Raw genomic sequence first — 17,500 nt, forward strand, 5'->3', positions numbered from 1 at the left:
TCAGTGGAATTTCGCCTAATTTTGGCCATTTTTGGGAAAATGTGTCCTGCGGTGTGACATCATTGGTGTGACATTTCTGTAAGATACAATAAAATGAATAATATTCTGCACAAACATATCCCCAATGCTCTTTCTGCTATTGTTCCATTAACCCCCACCCCACACACACACTACTACCCACCCTCACCCCCACCCACACACACGCCTATGCATCGCACAGGCAGACAACTGTGATTTCACTGCATGGTTTCACTGCATTACTTGTAATAATTGTGTGAATGTGACAAATAAATCTCCTGGTATCCTTATATCCTTGCATGATGCATGAAAAATAAGTAAGGATTGAGTAACACAATGCCTAAGCATGTCAGACCACAGGACATGAAGTCACACCACAGGAAATTCACTACATTGTGGCCATTTTCATCCTTTTGTATTCGTGACTGACCTCCAAGCTCATGCTAACTAGATAATGGTATTGTGTTTAACCTTAATATGTGTTTTCACTCATAAAAACCTTTTTTTTCCCTTCCATAAGAGCAGTCACACCATGGGACACCATAAATGAACCTAAGCATTGTGTGACAGAAACATTGCAATATGCAGACATACACTGTGTGCAGAATTATTAGGCAAACATGTTTTTTGACCATATTGTCCATTATATGCATATTTTCTACCACCAACCTCTATGAACATGAACACCTATTGGATTTAAGCATTCCAGGTCATGCATATTGGTATAATAAGAGACAGTGTGATCGGAGGGGCCCAATACCCTATATCAGGGCAAAATTAGTGTGCATAATTATTAGGCAACTTTGTTTTCCTCTGGGAAAATAGGCCACAAAGGAGATCTAACAAACTCTGAAAAGTCTATAAACAATTTTGAAGTCTTCCAAAGGGATGTGGCTGTCTTGAAATTGCCCAGATATTGGTCATATCCGTCTAATGCACCGTTACGAAGTCATCAGTGTCACATGCATTGTGCTCACAAAGTAACTGCCGGATTGAGAAGAATTGAAGGTCAAACTATCACAAAATGATTACCCTGCAGTGGTGTTATATCCCAGAACTGAAACCTACATCGTGTGTCCACAAGAACATTGTATTCAGCACTCAGAAACATGACCAAGGTAAAACAGGTTGAAACCTGAAGACCACTCAACAAGAAATGCAGTCAAGACTGAGTCAAGAAAGGTCTTTAGACAATTTTGTCAATGGTTTTATGAACTTGTGAAAGTGACTGTTAATGGACCAGATCGATGAGCCCATGGCTAGATCGGTAATGTGCACACTCAGATGAGTTCCTGAGTTCTACTCAAATGCCAGCAGAATACTGCATAAATACCACTGTCTTCTTGAAAGTTGCAAACTTTTCCCTCACAGATCCAGCTATGGGCTCATCCACCCTGTCTGTCAATAGTCACTTTCACCAGTCCATAATACCTTTAAAAACTCTGTCCTAGGGTATTTCTTGACTCAATCTTGACTCAATTAACTTGTTAAATGGTTATCTGGTGTCATCCCTTCTTACCTTTGCTATGTCTCTGAGTGCTCAACAACCTGTTCTTCTGGACACCTGATGGAAGTTTGCATTCTGGAATATGATAGCACTGCAGGGTAATAATTTTCTTGTAGTTTCACCTTAAATTCTTCAAATTTTTGGCAATGGCATTTCATGTGAGACTGATGACTTTGCAACGGTGCATTTGATACTTCTGTGCTAACGTTACCAACGTCTTGCCAATTTCAAGAGAGCCACATCCCTCTGGAAGACTTCAAAATTGTTTATAGACTTTTCAGAGTTTGTTAGATCTATTTTGTGGCCCATTTTCCCAGGAGAAAGCAAAGTTGCCTAATAATTATGCACACCGGATATTGGGTGTTGGGCTCCTTTGATCACACCCCCATCTTATTATACACATATGCATGATCTGGAATGCTTAAATCCAATAGGTTTTCATGTTCATAAAGGTTGGTGGCAGAAAATGCGCATAAAATGGACAATATGGTCAAAAAACATGTTTGCCTAATAATTCTGCACACAGTGTATTAAGAGGCTAATAGTCACCTTAAACTTAAATAGTCACCTTTAATAAAGTTACTCTACTCTACAACTCTACTCTAAACTTCCACACCACTCTCCAATAACTGAGGTATAACTGGTTAGGAGCCTGTCTTTAAGACCCTTGTAGGCCTTGCAGCTGCCCGTCCACAAACCTGACTTACATGTCACCCCGCAGGACGCAATTTGTGTTTTACGAAATTGAACTTGTAGTTAATATTACTGTATTGAGTTTTTTTCACATTCACATTTTTTAATATAAGGTTAATATTTATGCAATCATGCCAAATGCTTTATAAATGATTCAAAATGTTATTGGTTGTATTAATGCTACAGTCACACCACAGGACATTTGACATGTAAGGGGTCTTACACACACCATAGCGGTAAAGCGTCGTGGAACGGCTGTGTTTTTTACCGGCGTCCGTGAAAATACATTGAAACATATCTATCCTTACACACCAACCGGCAGTAGTCGGGTGTCAGAGGCATGGGAGCCGGCTCCGCGCCGTGCTGCATTTGGAAAATAGAACTCGAGCGTATTTTTCACGCCGGCGATGTCTCATTCAAATGAATGGCAAAGTAGCATGCTAGCTTTGGCTGTGGGGGGTTTTTGAACAGGACTGGCCGCACACGCCAACGCTATCAGTGTGAAAGGCAGTGAAAAACACACCGGCTGAAATTAAGCAGAAAGACCGTGTTCGTCCCGCGACCGTTCCGTTCGGCTTTGGTATGTTTGACCCCTAAACCTTTCCATAAATCTGAACAAAAATGTTTCTTCTCATCTAAGACTAATATGAAACATGATGTACCACATCTTCTTTCATTTACATTTGTTTTCAAGAGGAAAAATATCAATTCTGTAGGTTTTTAACTAATGTTGTGTAAAAACAGGGCGTCATGTCAACCACCCATGTACAGTATAACAACACTTATACACATGTATGCATGTAACAATACACACACACGTACGTGCACACCACTGTATATACGTCATTGGTGCACACACACACACCCTAACCTGGCTCTGTACATGTACATGTGGTGAAATTAGTGAACCTCCACAACCGCACCATCAGTCTTGTCTGGTCAGCAGTGGTATAGCGTTAAAGAAATTATTTATTTAATTGTATTTTATTTATACATTTATTTTTTTATGCTGTAGGTTTTGCTCTGCCACAGAATGGGAACCAGATCTAGGTCGATATCTATTTTACAAGTGAGGCTCGGCCAAGAAGGCACCACATTAAAGGACAAAAAAAGACTATATTAAAAGTAAATGGTTTTCTATATCCGTATACACCAAGCCATTATGAAACCATTTACTCCAGTGTCTCACAGGTCTCGGAGAATGTGTTATTTTTTCCCCCTGATTCAGGGAAATATACAGTGATGGTGGAAACCTGACCAGCCACAGTATAGCACAACTGGGGTGATGGCCAGGAAATGATCAGCACTGAAAAGGCCAATTTTTGCCCACTTTACAAACTCTGTCTATTTCAGACCACAAATAGTGTTATGTTATGGCTGTGTGTGTTGCTGTGAGTGGTAGAGATTTAATGATGGGCAACACTGTTAAAGGTTAATAGCTAACTGCCTTTCTTCATTTCGATCTCTTTGAACCAGTGGACTTCATAAGTGGCCCTATTAGCCTAGTATCTCCACCCATCCTCCACACAACACACAAGCGGGCACACACACAGGCACACACAAACACACAGGCGCACACGCACACGGCTTTTCCCAAGTTTATGGCCCAATCTATGGCTCATCATTCCCATGGACCTGCCTACCACACGCGCGCACACACAAACACACGGGCAAACAAACACAGACACACACACATGTACACACACACATAGCTCTGTTTACTACTATGACCCCCCGACGCGGCTCACCCTCTTCTCGGGCCTGCTCATCCTGGAGCTCGACTGCCAGCGTGTCCTCCCAGGAGGGGCTGTGAGTGGGCTGCAGGGTGGCGCGGGTCACCCCTCTGCTCCCACGCCCACGGGCCTCGTCTGAGCCAACCGCCCTGCAGACGAGATGCAGTAAGCAGTAAGCACGAGTCACGAGGAAGCGCATACGCTCTCAGCAGGGCTTGACATTAACTTTTTCGCTTGCCAGCCACAGTGGCTAGTGGTTTTGCCGAGTCACTAGCCATCCAGCTATTCTACTGGACAAATTTTTTTTATCATGATGCTGTACATCTAACCATCTAAGATGAGGTGCTTAAAGCAAGAAGATGTGCATGGGTTTCAACATGGCAATAAAACACACAAATAGAAACTGTAACTGATCTTTTTCTTTAACTTAAATACAAACAATTGATGCACAAGGGGCAAAGTGCATAATATACACTATTCTGATATGTCATACCATAGAATAAGCTACCTGCCAAATTGGCTAGTGACACTGAAATTGTTACCAGCCACAGCCAAGTTTTACCAGCATTTGGCCAGTTGGCAGGTGCCAGTGTCAAGCCCTGGCTCTCAGACACCTACATACAGCACACAGACAGATACTGTACAATACTATATAGATACTCACACACACAGAGAAATGTACACACAGAAAAATACTCAAAACAAAATTATACAGTATATACAGCATGTGTGCACACATGTGCATCCACACACGCACGTATGCACACATTCACACACACAAACTCATGAGTCATGAAAATATATTGGCATACATTTTTGTAAATTGACATTGAGAATGTTTAATAAGGGTCATGATCATATGCTGTATATTTTGCGAAAGGTTTTAACTTGCCACACCCAACCCATTTTCTCTGTGTGATCAATAAACACCTCAGGAGGTCTGGCAAAAGGGGCTAGATCTACCTGGAGACAATGGAAGCCCCCACAGCTTGGAGACAGACGGGGGATGGTTACTCGCTACTACAAAAAAGGCAGATACTCTAGGGAAAGACAGAATGATCTTGATTGTTGCTGTTAGGAAGAGGTCACAGGAGAACAGAATGCAAAAATGCTTTAATTATTTGTAACTTCGTGCCAGATGCTTTGGATAAATAAACCCGCTAAAATCAAGAATTGGACACCATGCTCTCTGACTCTTTAAAAAGAACACGCTGGATTCTAGCCAACACATAGTAAGTTTGGAAAATGATTTTGAAATGGGTTTACAACGTTTGGAACAAAATGGCTATAATCCAACAGTCATCAACCCTATAGTGTGCTGTGCGGACTAATGGTCATCAGCCTAGCCGCATTACACTCAACTCAGGAGCAGGCAAATTTCACTGCAGGTCTCATCTGTCCATGATGAGTTCCCAGACCCTCCTAGAACTTCAACTTGATTCAATGTGAGTCTAGCTCGGCTGGGCAATATGAACGTCATTTTGACTTCACAAAGCTATGCACCGCAACAGTGAATGTAAAGCAGGGGCCAGTGAGGACTTAATCCTCCACAAGAACAGGATGCATTCCATCTCGCCCCTGCTCCCTGTTCCCCAACACCTGGCATGGTAAACCTCGTGAGTTGTGCGTAGCATGGCCTTAATCTTACAAAGCATACCCAAGAGTCCGTAACCGTGACCACCAACCGTGACCATAACCACCCCACCACGTTACATTTCAGGAAGAGAAGGGGGGGGGTCGTGAGAGAGAGAGAGAGAGAGAGAGAGAGAGAGAGAGAGAGAGAGAGAGAGAGAGAGAGAGAGAGAGAGAGAGAGAGCCAGCAACCATGACACAGCAACTATCCCCTAGCCACCTACTGTATTTCTATTCCAATCATACCCCACCCATGACACTGTAACCACCCCATCTCCAACATTTCTGTTCGCTCCAATTCAACTTACACCCCCTTAACCATGGCACCTTCACTAGCCCACTCCCCACCACGGTGTTAAAATGTGATACACCCCTCAACACCATATTCCTACCCCTCATTCCCGCCATCCTCCATTCCTGTGTACTCTGTAAACCAAACCATTACATCTCCCACCCTCACTCCTGCATTGCAGTTCAAACAAATCCACACTACCCCCCTTACTCTTCCCTTCCTCGCTAGCGTCATATGAGCCAGCTTCCAGGCCGGGATTAGGGAACTGGTAGCCTCAAAGACAAAGCAGCTGGGATTTAGATGAGTGATGCAGGGAGATTCATGTGGACAGAGAACAGCATCCCCTGCACTTGAAAGGGAATTGGGGGGGGGGGGTGAGGGAGAGTGTGAGAGAGGTAGAAAGAGACAGAGGTAGAGAGAGAGAGAGAGAGAGAGAGAGAGAGAGAGAGAGAGAGAGAGAGAGCGAGAGAGAGAGAGAGAGAGAGAGAGAGAGAGAGAGAGAGAGAGAGAGAGAGGAGGGGAAGAGAAAAGGATGCAGAACAAGGTTGTAAGAGCACTTGTGCATTTGAACATCAGACAACTCTCTGTTGTTTGTTCCCTTTGAACCAGTTTGACTATGAAGGAATACCTCCACGAAGCACACGCATACACACGCACACACAGCACTTGCATTCACATAATTCTTTTTTCCAGATCACAGACACCGCATCCCATATCAAACAGTTATGGGACATCTAATACCAACCCTCCAGATGAACTCTGCACTTCAAGTGTACTGTATTTGTGACAGCACAAGAGTGAAACAAGAAATTGTTTCTTGGTGATCTAAAACATCACATCTAGATCTGCACTTGTCACACATAACAACAACATCACTCCACACAAGAGGCACTCGACGATGGCTTTGATTTATATCTCAAAAGAAACATGCATACGACAAGCAGAGAAACAAAACTGACTAGTGTTTAAACTGAAATACTTCAATCATCTCCTGCTATATCCAGGCCTATGCTTCCAGCTCCTAAGTCTGACTGAGTGGATTTCATGGCTCATTCAGGTCGACAGAGAACCCTGCCGGATCCTATTCCCACACCTAATTGCGATCCGGCCGGCGTGTTCACGCCACAGATCTTAGCGAAGTTCACGGAAAGTTGGTTCGCAATGCGAACTGAAAAATAGCCTACTTCTCCGCGAACCGCAACGATAGCAGGTTCAGTCTGGTAACACAGTAACATGCGGGAAAATTCAGAGCCCGGTATGAAAGTGGGTGGTTCGCAGGTAAGCACTTTAGTGCCGAATGTAACTGGTGCAGGCACCAGCACCAGCACAGTCGGCCTACAAACAGTATCAGTGGACTCATGATCTCAGGAATGGTAGAGTGAGGCCTGAGTTTGCTGACTTTTACTGAGTTTGCTACGATAAATGACATTTGGCAGTCCTTTATGCTGACAGTTTTCATTATATTCATAATGTACAATCTATATATTGTGCGTATGTAGGCCTATGTATTTATTCACTGTCCCCTTTCTTTCCCACAGGTTGCACAAAGCTTTTTTTAGGGCTGCCAGTTCATCCAAACAACATTCAACATCCGGGCAGGATATAAAAAAAAAAACTTGTAGCAGCTGTACCACTGACCTCAATATCAGGCTCTGATTTGCTGACTTTCTCTTTCTCTCGGCAGTCATCCAACTCAGGTTTCCTCTTCCCTCTCTACAGCAAATCTATAAAGAGCTGCTTTTATGCTCCAGTTGTCTGAAGGTAGAGGCAGAGGGCCACTAACCTCCGGCTATTAAACCAAGACTTCAGAAAACTTCCTCTAAAGGTCGGCTGAGGCAATGCTCCTAAATATATCAAACTTTTATTGTACACTGACCTGGTAGGGCAAGAAATACTTTCAGGTCAATTTGCTACTTTGCATTGTTTTAGGCAAGATTTAACAATTTGATTTGCCTATGATTTCCCTTCGGTCATTAGCGAATTGTTAGTTGAATGGCCCACATAAATAAAATATTTTTTAAAATCAGATAAAATGGCAAGGAAGTCGAATACACTGTCATGGATCTTCGATTACTGTATGTAGAGAGGTGAAAGCAAGCAAAAGCGAGACAGACGATTAGACCAGAGCCAGAAAAGGGGGAGGGCTGGGCATGTTGGAATTAAACTTTAATTTCCCTTCCCGGAAATCCTGGCTGCATGCACACTTTGGAGCTAAATGTGTGGATTTGAATCCAACCAAACAGTGTTGAGCTGTTAAATTTGTAAAAAGGTTCTTTTCTAGTGTTCTTCAGATCCTACCTCCACTGGCCCTGTCAACTCTCAGCCATGTTAGCTTTCAAAAAGGGTTCTAGAACTCTCAGCTCTGGCTCGAGTGTTCTTTAGATTCCAGCTCCACAGTAGCCCATCTGGTTTCCATGGCGCTCTTAACAAGGCCCCGCTAGTCAGGGCGCATTAGCGTCACCACAGGCACGGCACCCCCAGGAGGCCCGGGCTGACAGGAAATCTCTCATTAAATCTGCAGCCACTACAAGAGGCAGACCTCCTCCATGACCGAGGAAGAGGTGGAGAAGGGGGCACAGAGACAGACAGAGAAAGAGAGAGAGAGATAATGAAAGAAAGAAAAAATGTTGAGAGAAACAGTGACAGAGTGAGAGTAGGACATGGAGAGAGGAAGAATGACAGAAATAAATAGATAACAAGAGAAACACAGAGAGAGAGAGAGAGAGAGAGAGAGAGAGAGAGAGAGAGAGAGAGAGAGAGAGAGAGAGAGAGAGAGAGAACAGAGTAAAGTAAAAACAGAGAAAGACAGAGGATGGAGAGTCAGAGGAAGAGAGATGGAGAGAGACAGACATACAAAGACAGACAGCGGCCATGCTCCTCTTCATCTGTTTAATTTACTTCAAAGACCCATGAGCAATGGGAAGCCAAAGCTCCATGTAACAATAGCTGCTACATTTCAAAATGCTTTTAGGTGGCCGATTTATGAACTTTAGAGATAAGAAAGTTCAAGAAACAGACAGACTGGCATCACAGACACACACGCACGCACGCACGCGAGCACGCACGCACACACGCAGACAGGCACACACACACACACACACACACACACACACACACACACACACACACACACACACACACACACACACACACACACACACACACAAACACACACACTCCAAAATGCAAGAAAACTTCTTAATTGTGTTCCAAAAAACTTTTTGATAGGTCATTATGTGGGTTTTGAGACGAGAGGACAGTGTATAGACATTGGGATATTATGGGCCAGAGTCATTTGTCTAATGTGAATTTAAAGCTTGGGTGAGTCAGTAATGGACAGTAATGTGCGCCACTTCTTGCCGTGATCGGACATCCTGCTGACTTAAGTAAGACAAAAGCAAAACACTGATTTGTGACCACTGAAGTGTAGCATTCTACATACTCACATGATTTGTCAACATACTGCACAACTGTTCAGTCAATCATTAGTGCTGAGTTTTCCCTCAAAAACGGGGAAAACATCACGAGACTTCCAGCTGCTGACTAATTGTTATAACAAACATTTTTTTTGTATGGGGGGTGGGGGGGGCACAACTTTTCATTCAAACTCAACTTAATACAATATAAATCAACATTACGCCTCAGCTTTGACTGACATTGGGCACAAAGCAAAGCCATGCTTCCTGCATCAGAGGCCTGCCAGCCAGCAAAGCCCCAGAGATGGGAGCCCGACGTGAAACGGCAAGCTTATCATGAATTACTTATGGCTATCGATCAGCTGTCCGCCTTGGCGCTGACCTACTGTACTGTACGCCGGCATCAGATCAGATGAAAGGAATGGAGGCTAATGTGCCTGCCATGCAGGCAGTGCTTTTCTCTGGCAGCCTGTACTCCGGCAGAGAAATAGTACAGACAATACAATGTCTGCAAACCTGCTTAAACTTCTACTGTATGTCAAGGAAGAGAAAGACAATACAAGTGCCTGCCAGTGTACTCCAATTTCTACATCAAAGCAGAGGAGGGAAATACCGGTACAATGTCTGCAAACGTGCTTAGAATTCCATATCAAGGCAGAGAAAGACAGTATAATGTCTGCAAACCTTGCTTAAACTTCCACCCATTACAAGTCAAGTCAAGTAGGTTTTATTGTCAATTTCTTTACATGCACTGGTCATACAAAGAATTTGAAATTACATTTCTTGCTTTCCCATACAGACATAGACTAATCTAGGTAAGGACATAGACAGTATAGACATAGACAGTACTTATACATGGACTTAAGACAGTATGGACATAGACAGTGCTCATACAGACATTTAAAGTGCAAGACTGGACAACAGAAGACTTGTAGAGGACATACATTAAGAGGTATTGTTGTGCTTTTGTGCTTTTCCTAAAAAAGTCCTTTATAGCGTTCTAGACATGGTAATAGTAGCATTTTGAAGAAAAATAAATATTAAAAAGGTTACAGTATGTTTAGAGATTAAAGATTACAGTAACATCACTCTTTTTGTCTTTCTGACCGCTTTTGCCAGACCTGGAACAATATCATCTGAAAGGCCCCTCCACCCAATACATCCAATATAATAAGGACCCTATTCAGAGCCCCCCCCCCTCCTTTGTCCCCCTCTGTCAGATTCCCTGCACTCAGCTATTGCTTTAAGGCTAAGGTTGCAGCCTACATTCTACTGATAGCTTGCAGGGCCGCTGACAGCTTTGGCTGGGCCCGGGACAAAAATCTCTGATTGGGCCCCCCTTCCACCCACAACCCCCCCCCCCCCCAAAAAAAAAATAAAAATAAATAACATAACATTGTTCTATCCATGCAGTCCAGCCTTCATTTTTTTAAAGAAACAAAATAGGCTAGATAGGATTCTCATTCCTATTAATAACACAAGTGTAGCCTAAGTGTAATTTGCCAATTTGAAGGCTTGCACATCAAAACTATGACTGAGAAGGAGTCACCGTTTGCTAACTGACCTCAAGTGACGTGTGATGACAGTTAGCAAGTGAACAGGAACACACAGTGTGCTCCCTCCCTCATCAAAGCCTCCCCACAGCAGGAGTAGGAATATGTCAATTTACAGAAAACTATGCAGAACGAATCTACACTGTATTTCTCCTCACAAAGTTAACCATCTGTGCTAAGCGGAGATTTAGCAATAGCGTTGCATAGCGCTGTTTAAAAAGTTGGTTGTCCTTCTCCTGGCAAACATGCGCCCGAGGCATTATCCCACACAACCAGAGATTATAATAGGCTACTCCTAGAATCTCTGGTATGATTGTGTGGGCTCATATGCATTTTATTCTTAACTGACAGTCAGATTTGAAGCACAATGTTATTAAGCTGTTCTGGTTAGGAAATAATGCAATGTCCGTTTTCTATTGTGTTCATCCGTGTGCGCGTCCCTGCCTGATTTTGATTTGGAAACATATTTGCGGAGTAGGCTAATGCGCATATTCATAGATTCAATTAGATATAGGCGTAAGAAACACAGTGTAATTAAGTCGTTGTGGTAATCAAATTATTCAATGCCCCCTCTCTGTCTGATATTGATCTCCGTGTGTCTTGCTCACGGCCTCCTGTGTCAGTGTTAGGCTACTTGACGACGGGGCTGGAAAAAGCACAGCTGCTTTTACTGGTACCTGCTGCATCACCCGAGTCTTTTCTGAAATATTTATGTAGAGAACCCCTCAGGCTTTTGGCTTCTTCATCTCTTTTTCGCCTGTCTTTCCTTTTCAGCGCTCCTGACTTGTGCATGTTGACTAATTGGCTTGCGCACTGACCACTTATCGAATGATGTCGTCTTTTTTTCTAGAAAGACCAAACCATTTTGGAATAGGGGTGATAGGGGGTTATTGGCCGTTTTGTTCAAGGGCAATGAAGGCAAATATCTTTAAGTCATTGTTTGAATGCAAATAAAGCACCTTTCTTCCCTAAATCAACACATTTTGAAGTGACCATATAATAATGAATCCCAACGTCATGGGGGCCCAGTTATGGGCCCCCCTAGTCCAGGGCCCGGGACAAAAAGCCCTTTTGTCCCCCCCTGTCGGCGGGCCTGATAGCTTGCATACTTTGAATAACTGGTTTACTCTCTCATAAACAAACTCTGTCATAAACAAAGTAGGCAATTCTCAGAACACATTTTCTACTCCCAGTTTTAGTAAACACAAAGCTTCAACCAATAAGGTCTTGGTCAGGTGTGTGCATACGGTGCCTTAACGGTAGTTAATGTGTACTGTGCCTTACTGTGCCTTACAGGACCTACTGTATCTTCATCAGAATTGTCAAAAGTAAAGGTAAAAGTTGAAAAAAAGAAACAGTTTCAATCCAACACAGGTATCTTGTTCAGAATCTTCTATCTACCTCATTAGGTACAATGGACTAACAGGTGTAACAGTCTAGGCAAAAGCATGTAGTAGTGTTATACTGTACTTACTCCATGAATTTCCATATGGTCACCATATGGCAAACCAAACCAAACCAAACCGAAATGCTCCAAGCACAAGCATCAGTAGTCTGGGAGGACACACCTCGCTTGTATCAGCCTCCTGCTTTAATCTAATGCAGCTCTGGGGTCGCTCGCCGATAGCAAAAAACCTGATTTGATTTGGCTCCAATCCCATTCTGCTACACGCACGCTGCCCACATGCTGAGTCTAATAGCTTTTACAGGATGGATAAAGTGGCTCTCTGTGGTACTGTGGGAAATCACACGACCAAGATGCCCTCGACTGTGTGACCATGGAGAGTGGTATCAGGGGCATTAAGGATAATGGAGAAACGCAGGAGTGGCCATGCACTGGCGGTCAACTTGAAGGTGCACTGTGTAAGATGTGACCAGAGTAGGTATTGCAACTATGCTGTTCAGTGAAACTGTGCCGTCTAGTGTCAAATTTGATCTTTTCATGAATATTTACTAATTAATGAACTAATATTTACTAGTAGGATCAAAGTACAGTAACCGTGCGGACACACCGCGGGCGTTGAACGCGTGGAAAGATGCGGAAGCAATTGACTTTGTATGGGATAGCAGGCGGCGAACGAAGCAAACGCGTCGGGAGCGCTTCTAGAGGCGAGGGCGTCGAAAGCGTCAAAAGCCGAGGGCGGCAGAAGTTGAACTTCATCTAAATGTATGTAATGTGCTCGGCAGCAGCAGGGCGTCAACCAATGGAATGTTCACATTTTTATAAACACGAGCTTCGGTTGGTCGAGATTCCTGGCCGAATGCTTCAGGTTGAATCGTTTGCCTTGTTCAATGCCCCTGACGAGTGCTTTCCAGCCTATATGTATATCTTATGTATGTTTGTGATACTGTTTCTAAACATGGCTTTTGTTCCACAACACAGGACCTATCAGAGTGTAAAGGGTTAGCAAACTGGCCACTACCTTGGGTGCCGGGCATGTTCTAATCACCACTCAGACTGCGTTTGTAGAGAATCTGATGAAGACTGTGAAGTCGAAACGTTATCCTGCCATGAAAAAATAAAACACAACAAAAAGGATTCTAAGTGCGCTGACTCCTCACTCTGATATCTAGAAATATGCCCTCGATTTTGTGGCCGAGGAGAATGATTATGATAATGTAATGGGGCATCAGCACAGTACATTACACAGTGTTGGGGGTAACGCGTTACTAAGTAACGTCGTTACGTAATTTAATTACTTTTGGCAGTAACTTAGGAACGTAACGCATTACTCTTCAAATTTCAGTAACGTAATTACAGTTACTGCACTGCTGTAACGGTCGTTACTCGTTATTTGAGCCTTTAAATCATCTGCAGGTTTGCTGATATTAGTTCTAGATGCGCAAAGCTCTCTGTCTGGGCTGTTTTTTTCCCCCAGCCCTTCTCAAGTTCTCGGGTGTGGGTGTGTGAGAGTGCGCGCAAGCAGACTGATGTTCCTTCCTCCTCGTGCATGCAAGGTCTTTCACTGGGACTTTCTTGAGCCCGTTACGTTGTGATGTGCTTAACATATACTACAATAGGTGGAGTTCCACCATCATTTTTTTTCTAACATTACGCCAGGTAAAGTGAAAGTGATTCGCTGCGCAGTTAAATCTACAGTCATTCCGAGTCCACCGTTACGCAAATGCATGAATGAAACAGCTGTACCCATCGCAAATGCCATGGCCTCTGTTGTGCTCACTGATGACATATTGGTTAGATACAATGCAACAAAAAACAATTTGGGTAGCTCCGTCAGCAGCAGCAGCCAGCGCGAATCAAGTAGACTAATTGGGAATAACGTGAGAACAACAGCGCAAGCAACACTATTGCGTTGAGGCCACGTTCTTCAGGCTATTCAAATGTGCCTGATCACACCGTCTTCCAGCACGAACGGATTCTGCATTCCGTAGAATCCTTAATAATAATGTTGATGCATACAATCCAAGGTCGTTTTTAATCAGGAAACTGAAAGGATTTGGAGTAGCTAAGCTGCAAAATCGAGGAGAGGAAATATGTAAGCCTAGGGTGTCCTTACCTACAACATTTCTGTTTGGTATGGCCACCTCACCCTACTCATTCTGTTTTTATTCAGTGAGACCAAAGGCAATTCATGCTGAAAAGTCAATACAAGTCTATTCTATTTTATTCTATTCTAGGGCGTAATGTTAGACTAGATTCAAATTTATTGACACTGTTATAAATAGGACTACAGGGCAATCATGAAATGCATTTTAGATGTGAGAATGACAATAGGCCTAGGCCCTATATGAGGGATTCCATAGAGGTACAGTTTGCACATATTAAAATATTAGGCCATTTACACAGCCGGCCTACAACCTGGGGAAGCAGGTGTATTATGAGGTGTGCCACTACACTGGTTGAATTCCCTTTTATCGCGAAAAGTAAAGTAAAGTAATAAGTAATGAGTTACTTTTTTTAATTCAGTAATAAGTAAAGTAATTCAATTGCAATTGAAAGCAGTAACTAAAGTAAAGTAACTAATTACTTTAAAAAAGTAACTTACTCAACACTGACATTACATTACACTTAACAGATAACCGTTTCATCCAAAGTGACTTAGGTATTCTAGGTACAGGGTTACAGGGTTAATAGTTTCAGTCCCTGGAGAAATGGGGGGTCAGGTGCATTGCTCAAGTTGGGGAGAGGTCATGGTGGGATTCAAACCTGCAACCCTCTGAACTGAAGTCTAATGCCCTAACCACCGGCCTCCCCAAAAATACTGTAGGACAAAAGAACATTTCAACATCATGGCAAATGCACCCTGCGCTTGGGGTCTGTGGATGTTGGCTCCAGTCCAGAAATAGGCCCTGTACAGGTGACGCAGACGGAAAGTGACCATGTTGGTTGCCTGGCTACCTAGAAAGATGCCCTTCTCTGTGAGACTGACGAGAATGATATCTGGGGCATCATGCCTAATGCACAGACGCACAGGAGCTGGATGTCTATATTAGTTCTAGTTTGAAAGAGGCTCTGTACAGGTGAGGTGACGCAGACAAGTAAGTGACCATGTTGATTGCCTGGCTATAGAAAGATTGCCTGTCTCACAGTCAAGGACATCTTTCTAGGGTCCAGACGAGAATGATATCTGGGGTATCAAGCCTAATGCACAAACGCACAGTGACTGTCTGGGCTATATCTGACCTCAAGATGGAGGAAAATGAATGGGTGACTCATGTAGTATCTGCACTTAGGCCCTTCTGCAGTGATACAAAAGGATGAGGCAGGATGCTGCCTCAAGTCTATAACCTTGTTACAGCATGGTCCTTTGGGGAGTTTATTTCTTTTACATTTCGTCTTTTAAATTCCCCCGTCCACATACTTTCTAGGGTATGACTTAAGTTATTAATTTCTTGTTTATTTGTTTGTAGCCTTCTTAGTAAAAAAAAAGACAGCAAATATAAAACATTTAACCAAAACCAAAATTTAAAACATGCAGCCAAACCTTTGAGAAATTAATGTGTATATAAAGTTCATAGTGAGGGATATACAGTATTAAATATTTCCCTGTTATGAACCATTTTATCCACATTGTTTATTTTCAGTTTCCATTTCTTGTAAAGATCGAGCTATCAGTACAGTATTCCTTCTGTATTTAGACCATATGTGTGTTTGTCTTTGTTTCCCATTGTCTCCGAGTAAGAAGGGCCATGGGGAGGGTGAGAGGGGGTATTTGGGGAAGGGAAGGAGGCTTTTGAGGAGTTGGCATGGAGGGGAGGGGAGGGGAGAAGGAGGGGAGGGGAGGGGGAATGGGGGCGAGTCTACTCCTCATGTGCGTACAGGGTGCTTCACGTGCCCTTTCATCATGTAGGCTTCTTCTATAGCTGCCATCTTCAACTGACATGGAGAAGACATGAGGGCATCAGTTACAACCCACGCACACGCACACGCACACGCACACACACACACACACCCTTTGTTCCATGTCTATATACATACACCAGCCAAAGCCCGCTTTCTTTCCTCCTTTCCTCTCTTTGTTTCTCTTTCGACCCATCTCCACCCCCCCAACCAACCCCAGTCTTCTCCCCCTCTTCTCTCCATCTCTCGGTCTCTCAACTGGAAAAAAGAGGCTCTTATGTTTGTTAGAAGCCTTCAAAATTTTGCACTGGGGGTCGTCTGCCTCCTGCCCCCCTGCCCCCCGTCTTCCACCCCGGCTGCCTCAAAGCCAGCTGTTGATGAAAAATTGATGGCGGCGAGCGAGCAGGCAGAAGCCCCCTGCACCCCGCCCCTCCCCAGCTCCCCTCTGCTGCCGTCTGAAGTGCATCTTCGCTTCCCTCTGATCTGATGTGACGCCCCCACTGATGGTCGCCTGATGGTGGCTAGCTAGCTGGCTGGCTGGCTGGCAAGTCACTACACCATTCAAGCGGTGGCCATTTTCTACGCAATAGACCACAGACCTCTCAATATCTTATCTCAGTCAGTGGCCCACTATTTACACATTGATGAATTTTGGGCCATTCTGCCATCCAAATCAAAGTGCAGTAACTACATATTTTGTCAAAATTGAGCTTAAACTGAAAATGGTCTTCATAACACCTCCTTTATCTTGTGACAAAGCTCTATTATCCGAATGTGTACCGTTTTAGAGATATTGCTATGGCACATTTGCAGTAAATACAATATCTAACCTAATACCAAGGCTTTGAAGACATATTCCTCACTGCACTTTGTCTTTGTAGGGCAGTATAGTCCTCTAAAGGTTTTTTATGATGCTCTGGGTGATGCTCTGTCCTGATCTTCACCCTTTCTACACACTCATTAATTGAAAAAAGTTAATTTAGAGCCCTGAATGAAAGAAAGAGAACGAACGAACACGCACGCACGCACGTGCACGCACGTGCACGCACACGCACGCACGCATGCACGCACGCGCACACCTCTTCATCTTCTTCACAGTGGGTATAAAAGCTGCCCAAACTCCAACCCCCCAACGAAGACCCAGACCCAGACCCAGACCTAAACCCCCTGCCATCGGTCCAGGTGTTCCGCTAATCAGGGATCGATTCTTCCTGCCTGCCTGGACATGCACTTCATGAGTGCGATTGTGTGCTTGGCAATCAGTCATTGATTAAACAGCCTTTCCATGTGGCCACGGACTGCTGTGATGGCGATAATTAGATGGGTTGGAACAGGGAGGGGGGTTATCGTTAAC

General features: G+C 43.7%; 1 protein-coding gene across 1 annotated transcript in view; it reads right to left on the minus strand.

Annotated features, from left to right (window-relative positions):
- Positions 1 to 17,500, minus strand: part of LOC134448085 (coiled-coil domain-containing protein 33-like) — a 130,851-nt gene that overhangs the window by 67,984 nt on the left and 45,367 nt on the right. The window contains exon 6 of the mRNA XM_063197843.1: positions 3,967 to 4,100. Within this exon, the coding sequence (XP_063053913.1) occupies positions 3,967 to 4,100 (134 nt within the window). The remainder of the gene's footprint in view (positions 1 to 3,966; positions 4,101 to 17,500) is intronic.

Source organism: Engraulis encrasicolus, chromosome 4 (genome assembly GCF_034702125.1).
Source record: "Engraulis encrasicolus isolate BLACKSEA-1 chromosome 4, IST_EnEncr_1.0, whole genome shotgun sequence".
Lineage (NCBI taxonomy): Eukaryota > Metazoa > Chordata > Actinopteri > Clupeiformes > Engraulidae > Engraulis > Engraulis encrasicolus.